The sequence below is a fragment of the Sus scrofa genome, chromosome 6 (genome assembly GCF_054392235.1).
Source record: "Sus scrofa isolate SSC_HxYL_T2T_F1_AM1 chromosome 6, Sscrofa_HxYL_maternal_Yorkshire_Landrace_v2.0, whole genome shotgun sequence".
Taxonomy (NCBI): domain Eukaryota; kingdom Metazoa; phylum Chordata; class Mammalia; order Artiodactyla; family Suidae; genus Sus; species Sus scrofa.
The window spans coordinates 101,241,130-101,261,927 of record NC_139388.1 but is presented as its reverse complement, the minus strand read 5'-3'; the positions used below and the strand labels follow the sequence as shown (position 1 = coordinate 101,261,927).

Here is a 20,798-nt window from a genome sequence, read left to right as displayed (position 1 = left end):
TTCTTTGCAGCACAGGTACTGACACACAGACTTTGAAAAACTTACGGTTTCCAAAGGAGACAGGTTGGGGGTGGGGGGAGGCACTGGGGGTTTGGGATAGAAATGCTATAAAATTTGGTTGTGATGATCATTGTACAACTATAAATGTAATAAAATTCACTGAATAATTTTTTAAAAAGAAAAAAAATTATTCCTAGAGAAGTTCCCATTGTGGCGCAGCAGAAACAATTTGGACGAGGAACTATGAGCTTGCGGGTTCAATCCCTGGCCTCGTTCAGTGGGTTAAGGATCTGGCGTTGCTGTGGCTGTGGTGTAGGCCGGCAGCTGTAGCTTTGATTGGACCCCTAGCCTGGGAACCTCCATATGCCACGGGTGTGGCCCTAAAAAGCAACAATAACAACAACAACAAAATTTATTCCTAGACCCAAAGATGCTCATTTTAGGACCTTATGGTTCTCAGTACTTCACCACAGAAGAAACTGGTGAAGGTGTGCCTGCACTAGGCATCCAGCTACTTGGTATATCCATCATGACAGTTTTTCTCCCAAATGAAACATTATTCCAATAATTCATGTAAAAACAGAAACACACAGAGAGAGAATGCATTAACACTGAAAATTAATTTGGGATTTTGCTCATACTACATGTGGGAAAACTGTATTTTAAAAGTTAGGCATCAGGCAATTTTATAAAGTGGGCATAAGTAAGTTATCCAAGTTATTTCCCTCTGTCCCAGAAGCCCTAGGACAGCTAACTTTGTAGCTCATATTTTCACCCAATGGGCCTTCCAAGATGCAAGAGTAGGGAACAGAGACCACCCTGAAGTTCAAGGACTCACACCCTCTGTGCAAAGAGCATGCAGGATGCAACATACATTGGTGCAGTCATTTTGGAAAATGCAATGGGCCACACACAGAAACAAACTCATACACACCCTTACAATTGTTGCTATTGACCTTCTAATGCTACTCTCACATTTAGCAATCTTGCTGAACTCTCCAACAACTGGCAGCTGGTTCTGAAATTCTCATTACCAGCAAACAGTGAAAATTCTATCTCTTCTTCATACTTCATGTTTCTCATTCATACCTCATTCTTTTTCTTACCTAACTGTACTGGCTAGGACCGCCTATTCAATTCAAATAGAATTTTTTTTCCCTGATCTTGAAAGAACTGCTTCCAAGATTTAACCACTAAGTGTAATATTTGCTTTATGTTTCTCTTCAATATCCTCACTATTTCTAGTTTGCTACATGTTTATCACAAATGGGTGTTGAATTTTTCTCAATGTTTTCCCTGCATTCATGATCGTAAATTTTCTCCTTTAATCTGGTAATATGTTGAATTACAATAATAGATTTTCATTTAGCAATATGCATTTAAGGTCCCTCCACGTCTTTTCAGGGATTAATAGCTCATTTCTTTTTTGTGCTAAATAATATTCTATTTTTTGTTATGTACCACTATTATTTTATTTAAGATGTACCCATTATATTTTTAAGCTGAACTGACTTCTAATTTTCTTGTCCATTACAATTTATTCAGTTTTGGTATCAAAATCCTACCAGTCTCAAATAGTATGTTGAACAAAACAAACAAACAAACAAAAAATATATATACATATATATTTTTTGGTCTTTTTAGGGCTATACTCGTGGCACATGGAGGTTCCCAGGCTAGGGGTCTAATCCGAGCTGTAGCCACTGGCCTACGCCAGGGTCACAGCAATGCCAGATCCAAGCCGTGTCTGCAACCTACACCACAGCTCATGGCAACGCCGGATCCTTAACCCACTGAGCGAGGCCAGGGATCGAACCTGCAATCCCATGGTTCCCAGTCCGATTAGTTTCTGCTGCACCATAACGGGAACTCCCTTAAACAAAAATATTACCTTTCAGTTTCAACTACTTTTACATGAAAGCATAACGAATTATTTTAACTGGATGGAAAGAAGAAAAAGCTTCATTTCCACAAATTATAAATAAGTTTTAAAATGTCAAATAATAAATTTTATATGTAAAATAAAACCATTCAGGTCTAGGCTTACATCTGTTGTACAACCTCAAACAATATATGAAGAGTTGAAACACTACAAAGTACAAGTAATTTTATATTTGAAGTTAGTAACCGATATAAAAGAAAAACCTTAAAATGGTACTAAAACATGTACGTTTCTGTTGACAGCTCTTCTGTATCAAGTGCAGAGAAAGCAGGTGACAAGAATAAGAAATTCCAGTCTCGGAGTTCCCGTCGTGGCGCAGTGGTTAACGAATCCGACTAGGAACCATGAGGTTGCGGGTTCGGTCCCTGCCCTTGCTCAGTGGGTTAATGATCCGGCGTTGCCATGAGCTGTGGTGTAGATTGCAGACTCGGCTCGGATCCCGCGTTGCTGTGGCTCTGGTGTAGGCCAGTGGCTACAGCTCCGATTGGACCCCTAGCCTAGGAACCTCCATATGCCGTGGGAGCGGCCCAAGAAATAGCAAAAAGACAAAAAAAAAAAAAAAAAAAGAAATTCCAGTCTCATGAGGCAGGTGAGGCGAGTGAGGGATGGGTGTTTCCACATGATGCTATGGAATGTACACTGCTATGATGTTCTCATGAGAACAATCCAGTAAGATCATAATAAACTTGACCTACCGATTCTACCTCCAGAAATTCACACCATACAGTCATACACCTGTGTGCAAAGACTTATGCACAAAGATGTTCACTGTACCTAACAGAGCAAAACTGTAACAAGCTGTGTTCTTCAGAAGTGAAATGTGCGGTAAGTGAGGAGGTAAGACAGCTGGGCACCAGGAAAGGGATTCAAGCACTGCACACACTTGGGGGATGGGGTCTCAAAGATGTACTGTGTGGTGAAAAGGTACAAAAGATGCTGAGTGGCTCCCATCTGGGAGAGCGGCCCACTCAAACATAAACAGGCCTGAGAACATGAGACATCCCAGAAGGAATCAAAACACTAGTAACTTCTGGCGAGGAACACCAGGGGCCTAATTGTCCAGGAGGGTGAGATCTATGTAATTAAAATTCTGATTACAAAATATTTCAAACAGGAGAATACAGATAATAGGAAACCCCTGTTTCCACCAGTGAGATTAAACACTTATTAACCACTTTTGCCACATTTGTTCCAAATGTAATTTTTTTAGAAAAGTAATAAAACACATCAGATACAGCTTTTCCCCACCCTGCTCCTCTCTCGTCTTTCCAAAGTAACCCACTGTCATTTTAAACTTTTACTGGAGACCTTTTGGGTCAATTAAATTTTAAACCATGTTTTCACACATTCTTTGGTTTATAAAGTATTTTATTTTTATTTTTGTCTTTTTGCCTTTTCTAGGGCCGCTCCCCTGGCATATGGAGGGTTCCCAGGCTAGGGGTCTGATGGGAGCTGTGGCTGCCGGCCTACACCAGAACCACAGCAACACAGGATCCGAGCTGCGTCTGCAACCTACACCACAGCTCACGGCAACGCCGGATCCTTAACACACTGAGCAAGGCCAGGGATCGAACCCACAACCTCATGGTTCCTAGTCAGATTGGTTAACCACTGAGCCACGATGGGAACTCCTAAAGTACTTTAAAACAAACTTGCTAAAATACTAATGAGTCCTAGTATAACATCAGTCAATGCAAATATATACTTTTTGGAGGGCGGTATGGTTTTTTTTAGGGGGCTATACCTGCAGCATATGGAAGTCGCCGGGCCAAAGATCAAATCCAAGCGCCAACAATCAAATCCAAGCGCCAACAATCAAATCCAAGCTCCACGAGTTCCATTGTGGCTCAGTGGAAACAAACCGGACTAATATCCATGAGGATGCAGCTTTGATCCCTGGCCTCACTCAGTGGCTTAAGGATCCAGCATTGCCATGAGCTGGGGTGTAGGTCACAGACAAGGCTCAGATCCCGCATTGCTGAGCCACGATGCGAACTCCAGTTAATTTTTTTTTTTTTCTTTTCGGCCACCCCTGCAGCATGTATTAGTTCTCGGGCCAGGGACAGAACCTGAGCCACAGCAGCACCCAAGCCATAGCAGCGACACCACCAGATTCTTAACCCACTGCACTACCAAGGAACTCCTCTCAGTTAATTTTCAAAAAGAGAGGATTCTTACCAAGTCTATTCTCTCAAATTTCCAATGTTGCTGTTACCTGTTCTCCTTTACCTTCCTTTAACTGCTGTGGGTTTAGGAAGACAAGAATTCTGATACTGTAGAAAGTGGCGGCAGAGGTATGTACTAGCTGCCTATTCTTTCTTAATAAAGGTTTCTGAATTTATTTTCTTACAATGAATCCAACTAAAAGCCATATTTCCCAGTCTCTCGTACAACTACAAGAGTCCTGAGACACAGCTATGGCCAAGGGGAATAAGCAGAAACCCCCAGTGGGAGTTGCAGGTGAGCTTTTATGAAAAGGCCAGGCTCAGCAGAGTACAGGCTCTGATGTAGGGGAGCAGAGGGAATGCCCAGGCAGCAGCTATGCTGTGACCCCAGCAAAAGCACATTCTGAGGAGGGCCAAGCAGAAACAGAAGACTGTGTCATCAATGATATCACTGAGCCACAATAACTGCTCTGGACTCCTATCCCCAGAATTCTCATCTCACGAGAAAAATAAGTCCCTATTGGTTAAGTCAGCATTGCTTGGTTTTCTCTCCAGGCAGCTTAATGCAGGCCTCTAACTAATATCCACAGAACTGCCAAATTAAGAGCTGAACGTTTGGACCAGACACTGATGAGGCATCTTCAGGAATACCCAAGAGACAAAAACAAACCGCTGTGGGACCAATAAAACACGCAGTGTTTCTCGAGGTGGAAAAGAGAAGGCAGGTGTTCAACCATCCCTAAATCTATCATATTTACCCAAATCAGCCTCTACTGATGACTGATCAGAAGATGATAAAATGCTCCCCTCCTACAGCAGACAGGACCCATACACAGTGGCCCTAAATACTGTATCAAGGATGTTTCCCCTCAGCAGGAAAACCTGTTAATCTGATGATTCTCACTCTGACATGGGGCTGGGTGACTGCTGTGAGCTCCTTGTGCACCTTGTGTGCCAAGCAGCAGCACCCAACTCTACTCAGATCAGCAGCAAGAGCCCTTCTCCCAGCTTAGCTGTGAAAAGCCAAACTCTCTTCTGCCAAAGCCAGTTCTACCACAAATACACCCCACCAGCATCCGGCTGAGAACCACTGTTCTCAACAAATACTCGTTTTTTAAGCTAAACTTAAGTGGAAAGGACTTTTGGTTTAAAGAATAATTTGATCCCCCAAATTTAAACCACATCTTTCTTTCTCTTTTTTGGCCACTCTGTGGCATGTGGAATTCCCAGGCCAGGGACTGAACCTGCATCCTGGTGCTGCAGAGACGCTGCCGACCCCTTTGCGCCACAGCAGAAACACCATGTTTGGTTTTAATTTTTTTTTATTTTTATTTTCCCACTGTACAGCAAGGGGATCAAGTTATCCTTACATGTATACATTACAATTATATTTTTTCCCCACCCTTTGTTCTGTTGCGACGTGAGTATCTAGACAAAGTTCTCAATGCTATTCAGCAGGATCTCCTTGTAAATCTATTCTAAGTTGTGTCTGATAAGCCCAAGCTCCCGATCCCTCCCACTCCCTCCCCCTCCCATCAGGCAGCCACAAGTCTTTTCTCCAAGTCTATGATTTTCTTTTCTGAGATGTTCATTTGTGCTGGATATTAGATTCCAGTTATAAGTGATATCATATGGTATTTGTCTTTGTCTTCTGGCTCATTTCACTCAGTATGAGATTCTCTAGTTCCATCCATGTTGCTGCAAATGGCGTTATGTCATTCTTTTTTATGGCTGAGTAGTATTCCATTGTGTATATATACCACATCTTCCGAATCCAGTCATCTGTTGATGGACATTTGGGTTGTTTCCATGTTCTGACTATTGTGAATAGTGCTGCAATGAATATATGGGTGCATGTGTCTCTTTTACGTAGAGTTTTGTCTGGATATATGCCCAAGAGTGGGATGGTGGGGTCATATGAAAGTTCTATGTATAGATTTCTAAGGTATCTCCAAACTGTTCTCCATAGTGGCTGTACCAGTTTACATTCCCACCAACAGTGCAGGAGGGTTCCCTTTTCTCCACAGCCCCTCCAGCACTTGTTATTTGTGGATTTATTAATGATGGCCATTCTGACTGGTGTGAGGTGGTATCTTGTGGATTTATTAATGATGGCCATTCTGACTGGTATGAGGTGGTATCTCATGGTAGTTTTGATTTGCATTTCTCTTATAATCAAAGATGTTGAGCATTTTTTCATGTGTTTGCTGGCCATCTGTATATCTTCTTTGGAGAAATGTCTATTCAGGTCTTTTGCCCATTTTTCCATTGATTGATTGGCTTTTTTGCTGTTGGGTGTTTTAATTTTTAATGGCCGCACCTGCAGCATATGGATATTCCCAGACCAGAGACTGAATCTGAGCCACAGTTGTGACCTATACTGCACCTGCAGCAACACTGCATTCTTTAACCCACCGCACTGAGCCAGGGAACTCACCTCCACAGCAACCCAAGCTGCTGCTGTCGAATTCTCAACCTTCTGCACCACAGCAGGAACTCCTAAACCATACTGATTTTCATATGATTTTTCTCAAAAAAAAAAAACTAGGAATAATTGACTCACTCATTACTTCTTAGGGGCAATGATCCAAAATGTAGGTAACTCCCCTCTTAAAATGTTTTTCATGGAGTTACTTATAACATTTGAAAGGCTACAAATAACCTAAATGTCCTCTGACAGGCAAAGAATTAGTTGGCTAAACCATGATACACCCAACTAAAGACTGTGTAGCCATTTAAAAGAGAGGCGCTCATGACAGCAATAGTATAAACCCATACAGTTTCTTAGAATCACACTATGTATGAACAAAGGCATTAAAAAACCAGTATGTGGAACTGAGCTGCTGTTGGGAGCAAAATTCATTTAGTTCCTTAGCTGTATTTGAAATTTATAGACATGTGTGAGTTAACTGCATTGCCCATCTTTTCCAAAGGATCTGATACAAATCTGATTTGTACTTCCCTAAACATAATTTATCTTTTTTTTTTTTTGTCTTTTGTCTTCTCAGGGCTGCACCTGTGGCATATGAAGGTTCCCTGGGTAGGGGATGAATCGGAGCTGTAGCCACCAGCCTACGCCACAGCTACAGCCATGCCAGATCCAAGCCACACCTGTGACTCACACCACAGCTCTGGCAATGCCTGATCCTTAACCCATTGAGGGGAGGCCAGGGATCAAACCGGCAATCTCATGGTCACTAATCAGATTCATTTCCGCTACGCCACAACAGGAACTCCAAAAGATAATTTATCTTATTTTCTCTTTACCCTGAATACTTAGAAAACTCAGACACACTCAGGTTTTCATGCTTTTTGGTTCATTTGTTTGCCTTGGGGGGGGGGGGGGGCTGCACCCATGACATATAAAAATTTGAGGTTAGGGATTGAACCCATGCCACAGCTGCAACCTTAGCTGCTACAGTGACAACACCAGATCCTTAACCCACTGTGCCACCAGGGAACTCCCTTTATATTCTTGGTGGAGACTTTGATCTTGAGATTCAAGGCTTTCTTCACTCAGAGATGTTTTTCCAGGGAGTTCCCATCATGGCTCAGGGGTTAACAAACCCAGCTAGCATCCATGAGGATGCAGGTTCGATCCCTGGCCTTGTTCAGTAGGTTAAGGATCTGGCGTTGTCGTGAGCTGTAGTGTAGGTCAAAGACACAGCTTGGATCCCATGTTGCTGTGACTGTGGTGTAGGCCAGCAGCTACAGCTCCAATTTGACCCCTACGCCTGGGAATTTCTATATGCCACAGGTGCAGCCCTAAAAAGTGAGGAAAAAAAAAGAGAGAGAGAGAAATGTTCTTCCAGATTTCCTGTCATGGCTCAGCAATAATGCCCTACTAGTATCTCCAAGGATGCAGGTTTGATCCCTGGCCTCGCTCAGTGGGTTAAGGATCCAGTGTTGCCGTAAGCTGCGGTGTAAGTCACAGATGCGGCTTGGATCTGGCATTGCTGTGGCTGTAGTGTAGGCCGGCAGCTGCAGCTCCAATTTGACCCCTAGCCTGGGAACTTCCATATGCTGAAGGTGGGACCCTAAAAAGACCAAAAAAAAAAAAAGAGAGAGAGAGAGAAATGTTCTTCCACTGTCTCTTTGGTTACTCTTTCATCTCAGTCTCCTCTGATCTTTTTCAGGAACTCCCGTCACAGATTTGAGACCTTCCTGTGTTTTAAACGCTCTCTCTGAATATTCATTTTAAAAATCTTTTCCTGGGAGTTCCCATTGTGGTTCAGGTTAAGAACCTGACTAGTATCCATAAGGATGCGGGTTTGATCCCTGGCCTTACTCAGGAGGTGAAGGATCCAGTTTTGCCACAAGCTTTGGCATAGGTCGAAGCTGTAGCTCTGATGCAAACCTTAGCTCAGGAACTTCCATGTGCAATGGGTCTGGCTGTAAAAAAGAAAATGCCAGAGGAAAAACATGCTCACAATTTGAGGTAAACGAGGAAGAGGATTTGTTTTCCCTGACGGCGTGGCCAGCACAGCGTAAGAACACACCTGAAGCAAGCAGATGCCACGTCAACAAGGGGGGAAGGATGGGTCCAAGCAGAAAAAGCAGCTGTGCACAGTCACAGGGATGTGAGTATACGTAACAAAGAAAGGAGTGAAAGGAGGATTAACTGACATTTTGCAAGAAGTATAAGCAAGACAAGACTTGCGATGAACAAGAGAGGGAAACGCCAGAAATGAGGATGAACAGGTAGAGAGAGATTTCTGTTCATGGTCCATTCACCCACACATAGACAGGGACTCTGCAGCTATTAAGATGGTGACGCAAATGAAGGAGAGGGGGGAAGGAGAGAGCAGGCATTCTACAAACCAGATGATAAAAGCAGGCAGTTATTTAAGAAAAAAATCTAAGTGTTCAGGAACAAGACAATGCTTCTCACTTTCATCACTGCTGTTCAACACAGTACTGGAAGTTCTGGCCAGAACACTTAAGCAAAAAAAAAAGAAAAAAAACACTAACAGGCATCCAAGTTGGAAAGAAAGTTGTTAAACTGTCTCTATTCACAAATGTGATCTTGTACGTAGAAAACCCTAAAAAAATCCACAAAAAATTACTAGAGCTAATAAACAAATTCAGCAAAGTTGCAAAACACAAAAATCAGCTGTGTCTCTACCCGCTAATAATGAACAATCCCCCAAAAAATGAAATTAAGAAAATAATCCCAGTTACAATAGAATCAAAATTCTATTAAGAAAAAGCTTGGGGAGTTCCCGTCGTGGCGCAGTGGTTAACGAATCCGACTAGGAACCATGAGGTTGCAGGTTCGATCCCTGCTCTTGCTCAGTGGGTTAACGATCTGGCGTTGCCGTGAGCTGTGGTGTAGGTCGCAGACACGGCTCGGATCCTGCGTTGCTGTGGCTCTGGCGTAGGCTGGTGGCTACAGCTCCAATTCGACCCCTAGCCTGGGAACCTCCATATGCCGCGGGAGCGGCCCAAGAAATGGCAAAAAGACAAAAAAAAAAAAATTAAAAAATAAAAAAAAAAAAAAAAAAAAAAAAAAAAAGAAAAAGCTTGGAGTTCCCATAGTGGCTCGGCAGAAACTGACTAGCATTCATGAGGACGCAGGTTCAATCCCTGGCCTCAATCAATGGGTTAAGGATCCGATGCTGCCCTGAGTTGTGGTGTAGGTTGCAGATGTGTCTTGGATCTGGCATTGCTGTGGCTGTGTAGGAGGCCAGTGGCTACAGCTCTGATTGTATGATTGGACCCCTAGCCTGGGACCATCCATATGCCATGGGTGTGGCCCTAAAAAGACAAAACAAAACAAAAAAGCTTAACCAAAGAAGGTGAAAGACTTGTACTCTAACAACTACAAAACATTGCTGAAAGGCGTTAAAGACAACCTAAATAAACAGAGCTGCCCTGTGCTCATGGACTGGAAGACTTAACATTAAGATGACAAAACTTAATATTTCAGTGATGTACTGATTCAATGTAATCCTTATCAAGATTCCAACGGCAATTTTATAGAAACAGAAAAAAATCATCCCAAAATTCATATGAAAAGTCAAAGAACGCTGAAAAGCCAAACAATACTGAAAATGAATAACAAAGTTGGAGTACTCACACTTCCCCATTACAAAACCTACAACGCTACAGTACTCAAATCTGTGTGGTGTGGCACAACAGGGGGCCAAGACTACCCAACTTAGAAAGAACAGTCTTTTCAACAAAAGGTGTTGGGAAAACTGGACATCCACATGCAAAAGAACACAGCTGGACTTCTACCATGTACAACACATAAAAGCTACTAAAAATGCATCAGAGTCCTAAGTATGAGAGCTAAAAAACTACAAGAAATTCTCAGAAGAAAACATAGGAAGTGAAAATCTTTACATCTTTGGGAGTTCCCATGATGGATCAGCAGTAATGAACCCAACTAGTATTTATTAGGATACAGGTTCAATCCCTGCCATCACTCAGTGGGTTGGGAATCTGGCATTGTTGTGCCCTGTGGTGTAGGCCAGAAGCTGCAGCTCTGATTTGACCCCTAGCCTGGGAATTTCCATATGCTGTGGGTGCTGCCCTAAAACAAACAAACAAAAATCTTCACAATTTTGAATTTGGCAATGGTTTCTTAAATTACACCACCAAAAGCACAGGCAACAAAAGAAAATAAACTGGACTTCATAAAAATTAAAAACTTGTGGGAGTTCCTGTTGTGGCAAAGCAGAAAGGAGTCTGACTAGTTTCCATGAGGATGTGAGTTCAATCCCTGGCCTCGATCCTGTGTTGTCATGAGCTGTGGTGTAGGTTATGGATGTGGCTTGGATCCCGTTGCTGTGGCTGTAGTTGTAGCTCCAATTCCAACCCTAGCCTGGGAACTTCCATATGCCATGGGTGTGGCCCTTAAAAAATTTTTTTGAAAACTTGTATCCATCAAAAGACACTATCTAAAAAGTGAAAAGCCATGGATTGTGAGAAAATATTTGTGTATCATACATCTGATGAGATATTTATAACCAGAATACAATCCAACAATGAAAGGACAATTTAAAAATAGTCAAAGGCTCGGAGTTCCCATCATGGCTCAGTAGTTAACGAATCTGACTAGGAACCATGAGGTTGTGGGTTCGATCTGTGGCCTTGCTCCGTGGGTTAAAGGATCCAGCGTTGCCGTGAGCTGTGGTGTAGGTTGCAGACGCAGCTCGGATCTGGCATTGCTGTGGCTGTGGTGTAGGCCAGCAGCTACAGCTCTGATTCGACCCCTAGCCTGGGAACCTCCATATGCCGCGGGTGCAGCCCTAGAAAAGACAAAAAAAAAAAGTCAAAGGCTCTAGAATGGCCAAAATCGTTAAGCACTGACAACACCAATAATTAGGATACAGAACAAGAGAAGCTCTCATTCACTGCTGGTAGGAACACAGATGGTTCAGCCATTTGGGAGGAAACTTCAGCTCTTTCTTATAAAACTGCACTTTTTTTTTTTTTTTTTTTTTTTGCCACATCTTCGCAGCATGCAAAGTTCCAGGACCAGGGACTGAATGCTCGCCACAACAGTGACAACACCGAATCCTTAATCCACTGAGCCACCAGGGAACACCTGCTCTTTGGGTTTACCCACAGGAGTTGAAAACCATGTCCATATAAAAACATGCACATAGATGCTTTACGCGTAACTGCCAAAACTAGGAAGTCCTTCGGAGAGTGGACGGATAAATAAACTGAAACACGGAGACAAAGGAATACTAATCAGTGTGAAAAAGAAATGAGCTATCAACCCACGAAAAAACTGGAAAAACTTTAAATGCATTTTACTAAGTGAAAGAACCCAATGTGAAAGGCTGCCCACTGTTTAATTCCAACTCTGTAACAATCTGGAAAAGGCAAAACTGTGAAAAAGATCAGTGGTTGTCAGGGGCTGGTGGAGAGGAAGGATGATGAGGAGCACAGATGATTTGTGAAAACACTCTGCATGATGCCTTAATGAGGGATACACATCATACAACATATTGGTCGTAACTCAGGGAGTGTGCAACACCAAGTGTGAACCTTAATGTAAACTATGGATTTCGGTGATTATGTGTCAATGTAGGTTCATGGACTGTAACAAATGCACCACCCAGTGTAGGTGTAGATAACAGCGGAGGTTGTACATATGTAGAGGCAGAAGGTATATGAGAAATCTCTCTATCTTCCTCACAATTCTGCTGTGAAACTGAAACTGCTCTTAAAAAAAGTAAACTCTTGGGGTTCCCTGGTGGCCTAGTAGGTTAAGGATCTGGCATTGTCACTGCTGTGGTGCGGGTTTGATCACTGGCCCAGAAACTTCCACATGCAATGGGTGCAGCCAAAAAAAATTCTTTTAATTAAGAAAAAAATTTTTAAGAAAAATAAGGTGCTTCTGGAGTTCCCATCGTGGTGCAGCAGAAACGAATCTGACTAGGAACCATGAGGATGCGGGTTCAATCCCTGGCCTCACTCAGTGGGTTAAGGATCCGGCATTGCGTTAGCTGTGGTGTAGGTTGAAGACGTGGCTCGGATCCTGCGTTTCTGTGGCTGTGGCTTAGGCCGGCAGCTGTAGCTCCAATTGGATCCCTAGCTTGGGAATCTTCATATGCCAGGAGTGCAGCCATAAAAAGAAAAAAAGGAAAATAATAATAACAATAATAAATAAGGAGCTCCTGTCGTGGCTCAGTATCCATGAGGACGTGGGCTCAATCCCTGGCCTTGCTCAGTGAGTTAAGGATCCCGTGTTGCCATGAGCTGTGGTAAAGGTCACAAACACAGCTCAGATCCCACAGCATTGCTATGGCTGTGGTGTAGGCCAGCAGCTGTAGCTGATTGGACCCCTAGCCTGGGAACCTCCATATGCCATGAGTGCAGCCCTAAAAAGCAAAGAATAAATAAATAAAAATTTAAAAATAAAAAATAAAATAAAAAGGCAAAAGACTTAAATAGCCATTTCTCCAAAGATACACAAATGGTTAATACGCATATTAAAAAAGATGCTCAACGTCCTTAGTCATTAGGGAAATGCAAACTAAACCACAATGACATACCTACCTGGCAAGACCATCAATTTAAAAATGGAAAATAACAAGTGTTAGTGAGGATGTGAAGAAATCAGAATTCCCAAACACTGCTGGTGGGAATGTAAAATGTTGCAGCCACTGTGGAAAATAGTCTAGCAGTTCCTCAAAGACTCAACACAGAACTATGACATTATCCAGCACCTTCACTTCTGGGTCCAAACCAAAAGAATTAAAAACAGGAACGTCAACAGATATTTGCATGCCAATGTTCACAGGAGCATTATTCACAATAGCCAAAAGGCGGAAACAATCCAATGTCCCTTAAGTGATGGAGAAACAAAATATTAGTCAGCCATAAGAAGGAATGCGTGATGTGCGCCCTGACATGGTTCAACCTTACCAACATTACGGTAAGTGAAATAATCCAGACACAAAGAGACAAATATTGTATGAATCCACTTGTATGAGGTACCTAGAGTAAGCAAATTCACAGAGCTAGAAAGTGGAGTAGAGGTTACCAGGGTTGGGGGAGGAGGGGAGACAGCTTAATGGGGACAGAGTTCCTCTCTGGGGAGCAGAAAGGGTTTTGCAAATAGTGTGAAGGTTGCACAACAGTGTAAATGGAAGGACACTGGATTGTGTACTGAAAAATGGTTAGAATGGCACACTGTTAATATATTTTATCACAGAAACAATTTTATTGGATGTCTACCCCATTCCTAATACCAAAATTAAGTCCTGATTAAGCAATGATTTAAACTTAAAAGAAATAAGAACTCCATATAGGGCACAGTGGGTTAAGAATCTGGGGATGCTGCAGAGGTGCAGGTTCAATACCCCGCCCTGCACAGTGAGTTAAAGGATCCAGCACTGCCACAACTGTAGCATAGGTCGGATTCAATCTCTGGCACAGGAACTTCCATACACCAAGGGTGTGGCCATAAACAAATAAATACTAAAATAAACGTAAAAGAAATAAAACCATAAGCCTGCATTGAGGAGTTCCCGTTGCGGCTCAGTGGTTATAAACCCAGCTAGTATATATGAGAATACGGGTTGGATCCCGGATCTCACTCAGTGGGTTAAGGACTTGGTGTTTCCATGAGCAGACACAGCTCAAACCCCACGGCCGTGGCACAGGCCAGCAGCTACAGCTCCAATTTGACCTTAGCCTAAGAACTTCCATATGCCACAGGTTCAGCCCTAAAAAGCAAAAAAAATAAATAAATAAAACTGCATTGAAAACCACTGGAGAAAATATTTTGTAATCATAGAATACAGAAGGCCTCTCTGAGCTATGGCACAAAAATCTAGAAAAGGCTGATAAATCTGATTTCATAAATATTTAAATTTTCTACATGAAAAAATACCATAAACAAAAGATAAGATAATCGATAAATTTAAAAACTACTTGCAATATACAAGAAAGGCTTAATTTCCTTAACATGTAAAGAGCTCTTACATATCAAAAAGGGAAAGGAAATACAAAAGGCTTTTAAAAATAAAAACTGTTGGGAGTTTCCATTGTGGCTTAGTGGTAATGAACCAACTAGCATTCATGAGGATGAAGGTTCAATCCCTGACCTCACTCAGTGGGTTAAGGATCCAGCATTGCTGTGGCCATAGCGTAGGCCAGCAACTACAGCTCTGATTCGAGCCCTAGCCTAGGAACTTGCATCTGCTGCAGGTACGGCCCTAAAAAAGAGCAGCATTCTTTTCTTTAGTGGATACTAACTAAACATCTAACAAGTCACAGGCCCATAGGCAGACAATGGGGAAACAAGGAAATGAAGCAACACTCAAGGAGCTAGGCAGACAAGGGGATATCCACAAAGTAATGTGACAAAGCAACGTGACACGCACACTAATAAAAGACAGAGGGCTCAGAAATCCCAGAAGGAGCACATAACTGCCTAAGATGAGAGTCAGGTCTTTTTTTTTTTTTAGGGCCACGCCCACAGCATATGGAGGTTCCCAGGCTAGGGGGTCAAATTGGAGCTGTAGCTGCTGGCCTACACCACAGCCACAGCAACGCCAGATCTAAGCCACATGTGTGCGACCAACACCACAGCTCACGGCAATGAGAGATCCTTAACCCACCAAGCGAGGCCAGGGATCAAACCCGCAACCTCATGGTTCCTAGTCGGATTCATTTCCACTATGCCACGACGGGAACTCCAAGAGTGTGATCCTGAAGCTGTTTCCCAGATAAGGCAGCACAGACTCCAAGGTGTGACAGAGCAGGTGACTTTCAAGGAGATTCAAGGCATTTAACACAGTGAGCACTGAGCACCAAACTTAAAGGCTGGCAGGAACAGGTGCAGCAGACACTTCAAGGGAAGTGTTTTAGAGTAAGATGGCTGTGACTTATCCTCCGAACTGGTACCCACTGTAAACACTAGAAGAATAGAGCTCACCTGACATTTCTAAAAATTAGCTTACAAATGCTAAGAACTCTGACAATATTTACAACTACAAATTTCTAATAAAGAAAAATGACTCAGGAGTTACCGTTGTGGCTCAGCAGGTTACAAACTCAACTACTATCCATGAGGATGCAGGTTCGATCCCTGGTCTTGCTCAGTGGGTTAGGGATCTGACGATGCCATGAGCTCTGGTATACGTTGTAGACATGGCTCAGATCCTGAATTGCTGTGGCTGTGGCGTAGGCTGGCAGCTGTAGCTCTGATTCAACCCCTAGCTCAGGAACTTCCATATGCTGCAGGTGTGGCCCTAAAAAAAGCAAAAACAGAAAAATTACTAGTCAGTTAAAAGTTCCACAAACTCTGATTAATGAACAAAATTCTGAGCTACCCCTTATTAGAAACATAACTCCATGACTTAGCTTTTGCCATTTCCTTACAGTTTTACTCTCCTCCCCAAGGCTCAAAAAACTCCATTCCTGTCCTCTGCCCTTTTACCGCCCCAGCCTGATTCAGACAGCAATCAGCTGACAAAGGAAAGGCCAGAAGGATCAGGAACATTTCTCAGGAAGCCAGAAGTAACCTCAGGCTACATGAATGTTAGCAGTTTGTAGCTCAGAGCAATGAGACTTCTGCAGCTCAGGCCTCTGTGCCTTTCAAGGCAGCTCCAGCACTGGTGCCCCACCCCACCTGCTCCTGCTTTCCAAGGTTCCTGCTCCAATAGTCACCTACTACCCTTCACCTTCCAACCTCTTTCTTTAGCCCCCCACCCCCACCCCACCCAATCACGTGAACACGTCAAGTCGCCAGTCTGTGGTGGGAAGTAACCACTCGGCTAACATTTATCAAGTGCCCCTGAGGGGCCTGAACCTGCCTGCATGCAGCCTGATGAGATGGTGAAAAGATAACTCCCAACTCAGCTATCCATTCCCAGAAACCTCCTATTTTGAAAGCTATGTTATAAACCTAACTGTTGGGGGTGAGGGGGGGGAGGCGGGTAAGGGGCCAGAGTATTTCAGACTCAAAATAATAACAATCACTTTTCCTGCAATATATTTTCCCTGCATACCTCTGAGTGACAGGATATGAAGCACAAGTTCTCAATATTCAGTAAGCACAGTTTGCATTTATACTGAGCTTCTGCTCCAGAGCAAAGCCTTTCCTTCCCTAGACAACTGTGTATTTCCAAAACAGCACTACTCCTCTCCCACATTATCACCAATACACTCACTGCTATGATCTACAAAGCAGAAAACCCCCCAAACACCTTTTCTCTACTCAACAATAGTGGCTTGCCTCACACCATCTGTGGCCCCAAAGTCACGAGCATCACGTCCAAGTCCTGGCATCGAAAGGGGAAGCCAAGAGACTCAGTGAAGTGTGTACCAGGGAGGCTGGGAGGCCCCTGAGGAAGTGAGACCTGAGGGATGAGTAGGAGGCAGGCACATACAGGGGGCAAGAGGAGGCGGAGAACTGCCCTCTGGCAAAGAGAACTCCATCTACAAAGACCTGAAGGAAGGCCAGACAGCAGGAGAACTCAATTGAAAGGAAGAAGAAAGTCACATGGAGAGACAGGACATGTGAGCCAGCAGGGGTCTGAATTCTATATGGTGAGCAACAACGGAAACACCAAAGGTTTTAGGCAGGGGAGTCACACATTCAAGCTTCACTGCAGCCACCACAGGCCACCCCATCGTGCATGTGACTTGGCTCTCTTTGAGGTATCTGTTGATCTTTTAGCCATTGATGCACTGGACCCTTTCGGTTTCGACCACATTGGTCTCCTTGCAGCATGTGCCTGCTGATGACCATCAGCTCCTCCACACCCACCATCGATTTTTCTCCCTACTTCTAAGGCAATTTCTCTCCAGCCTCTCTTCTTGAAAGCTCCTCTTTCTCTACCTATGCCCTGAAATGTTCCTGTCTGACAAGATTCTGTCCTTGGCCTTAAGCATCTCCAAACCCTCTCAATTTTCCCTAGGTGGCCTCATCCACGTCTGGAACTTCATATACCACCTGTGCGCTCGTAATTTCCAAAGTCATGTTCACAGCTCAGACCTCTCCTCAACTCCAAATTTATGTATTAAACTATTCCTATTTTGATGTCTTATAGGAATCAAATGGTACTGAACAGTTGCAAAGCCAAACACATCCCTCACCTCATTGTTTCAAACCTGTCTCCCCATCCTTCTTCCAGTCACGCCTCCACTCAGGAGCTCAAAGCTTACCGGCCTACAGCTAGCCCCACCCACCCTGCCGGCAACATGATCTTGCTAAAAAAATGTAAAGAGAACATGACTAAGGTACTTCTAAGCTTAAAAGTCCATGGTGAGTCTTCTTGACCAGCACCAATTCCTCAATCCCACCTCCAAGGGCACGTAGGCTCTGCCTTACTGTCTGGTCCGGTCTTTGAGGCACCTCAGCCTCACACTGCAGGCCTCCCCAGGTTCAAGCGTTGACAGTTCTCTTGGCACTGTTTGCTCTGTGCCTCTGCACATGTTTCCTCCTCCTCTGAACATGAACCCCTTCCCCAGGCTGATCTGTCCTTAGGGAAGGCCCTCCCCCTGCAAGAAGCTGCAGCAGGACTCCCAGGTCATGGTGGTGGGGGACACAAAGCACCCTGTGCTTAATAACTTAACTAGCTTACCTAGTTACCACTCCCCACTCTGCTGGATCCAGGAGAGCAGGGACTCAACTGGCATTGGCACATGGTGAGGGTGTGATAAGTGATGAATGGAAAGATGGAATTGCAGTGAGGCCCTCATGAGAACAGAACAAGTCTGAGAAGGTGAGGGCCTCAAAGCAAGAATTTGGTCAGGGTGCTCTGTGCTGAATCTCTAAGGCTGTGAGCAGGGTGCTCAGCAAACATCTACAGAATGGCTGAACTTAGAGTCCAAGGAAAACACTTAAGTCTAAATTCTTCCTGGACTTGCTTTCCATTTCTTTCTTGGTTTGTGGCCTACTTTTAACATAATATCAGTGTCTGCAGGATTTGTACTGAGCAAACTAATGTGCTTGCTCTTCCATTAGGAAATAAAAAATAACAGCACTGACCAACCCACTATATGAGTCCTAGGTACATGCCCACAGAAGGGTTTCCTTGAAAATGCATGTGAAGGAGTTCTCATCAGGACTCAGTGGTTAACAAACCCGACTGGCATCCATGAGAACTGGGGTTCAATCACTAGCCTTGCTCGGTGGGTTAAGGATCTGGCGTTCCAGTGAGCTGTAGTTTAAATCACAAACGTGGCTCAGATCCAATGTGGCAGTGGCTCTGACATATGTCGGCAGCTACAGCTCCATTCGACCCCTAGCCTGGGAACCTCCATATGCCGCGGGTGTGGCCCTAAAAGACAAAAAGAAAGAAAATGTATGTGAAAATTTCAGTTGATATATATGCATTTTTCTTGTGAGATAGATTACAGTTTTCATTAAATATTCAGGGATATTAATGATTAAAAAAAAAAATCAGACAGTTTGGGAGTTCCCTCTGTGGTGAAATGGGTTAAGGATCCCAAGCTGCTGCAGCTATGACACAGGTCCCAGCTCCCACCGGGCGCAGATTCGATTCCTGGTCCAGGAACTTCCATATGCCCAGGGGGCGGCCAAAAGAAAAAGAAAGAAAAAAAAAAGTCAAACTGCTTAATCAAAAATGTTAGCTGAATAAAGCTGCAACAGGCAGCTTTCTCTCTTCAAACATGAATTCTAATAAACCACTAACAATTTGGGGACAGGAGCCTCGGCTAAAACAAACAGAACTGCACAAGACATAGCTGGAAGGCTCCCACATAAAGCTTCCTACGAGAATTTGCATTTAAAACTTTCTATAGCTGGAAAAGTCCTTAAAGTTAATACCCAATTCTCCACACTCCAACCACGTGAATCAGGGTATTTATTACACTTCCTGCTAAAGTGTTCAAGAAGAAAACGTTACATCTCGAACACAAGAGAAACTGTCATCTAATTAAATGGGAAGGGGGAAAGTCCGGAATCACTGCGGTTTACAGGAAAGCCTTAATTCTGACGTTTCACTGTGCAGAGCGACCGCGGGAGCAGCATTAACTCACCAACCACTCAGTACGATCTTGGAAACAACGTGCTAATGATTAAACGGTGGAGAACAGACAACCGAGTCATTTTAAAAGAGCTTAACTCAAGTACACTTGGAAGTGAAATGCTCGGCAGGTAGCCTGAGAAGCCAACATAGAGCTCGTTCCCTCGCGGAAAGGACTGTAACCCAGGAGGGCCTGGGGAAACAAGCGCCCAGGCGGGGAACCCCTCACGTCGCGCGGAAGTCGGGATGGGGCACGGGGCGACCATTCTCGGCACCCCCTACCTCGCCGAGCTCCTCCCCGAACGCCGAGACAAACCGGGCGCGCCGCAACGCCCCTCCCCGCGAACCCCCGCCCCTGTCACCCCGAGCCCCGTCACCTCGGGCCCCGCCGCATCCCCGCCCACGCCCGCCACCGGCACCGCCCCCCGGAGACGACTGCGCCTGCGCGCACGCCGGTACCCTGCTGCCCAGGCCCAGGCGGCGCACGCGCGTCCTGACGCGGCCCGCGCGCGGCCACTTCCGCCCCAGCGGGAGGCGGGGGAGGCGGCGGGCGCTGGCGGGCGCGAGCCGGGTCCTCGGAGGGGGCAGGCGGCGGCTGCGTGAGCCCTCCACTCACCAGGTATAGCTGCTGCCAGCGATTCTGAGCGTCCAACTCCTCAAACTCCCGCTCGATGGCGGCCGACATGGCGGCGGGAGGGAGCTGGCGCGAGGGAGCCTGCGCCGGCGGAGAGGTTCGGGCCCCGCACGATCCGGGCAGCGCGCTGCCGCTGCCGCGCATGCGCGCTCCACGCCCGCCCCGCCCCCTCGCAGACCGGGGCGCGGGGAAAGTACCTGGTGCGTGACGTCAGCGCGCTGCTTGCGCCACGCGGGGCGGGGCACCAGGGGAGGCGTGGTCCTGACGGCGCCCAGGTGGAGGGGGCGGGGCCGGGAGGAACCCCGGATATGCAGGCGAAGGACGCGGAAGGCGAGCTGCCGGGGTTCTGGGCCTCGTCGCTTGGCGAGTGTGCTGGGGAGACCTGTTTCCTCCTTGCCGTCCCATGTCTTTTTCCCTGTTAGTCTTAATTTTTAGAACAGCGTTGCTTGAACTGATTTTGGGGGGAGGGGTTTATGCTTTTTAGGGCCTCACGTGCAGCATATGGAAGTTCCCAGGCTAGGGGTACAGTCAGAGCGCTGCTGCCAGCCACAACCAGGTCCAAGCCGCCTCTTCCACCTACACCGCAGCTCATG

General features: G+C 45.0%; 1 protein-coding gene across 8 annotated transcripts in view; it reads right to left on the bottom strand.

Annotated features, from left to right (window-relative positions):
* The window catches only part of PTPN2 (protein tyrosine phosphatase non-receptor type 2), a 77,212-nt gene extending 56,852 nt beyond the window's left edge, over positions 1 to 20,360 (bottom strand). For 4 of the 8 annotated variants that reach the window (XM_021096021.2, XM_021096023.2, XM_021096020.2 and 1 more), the window contains exon 1: positions 20,188 to 20,360. In XM_021096021.2, the coding sequence (XP_020951680.1) occupies positions 20,188 to 20,349 (162 nt within the window). In that variant the 5' untranslated portion in view covers positions 20,350 to 20,360. The remainder of the gene's footprint in view (positions 1 to 20,187) is intronic. The other 4 variants (XM_084964095.1, XM_084964097.1, XM_084964094.1 and 1 more) reach the window with 1 other exon arrangement.
* Positions 20,361 to 20,798: the final 438 nt, after the last annotated feature.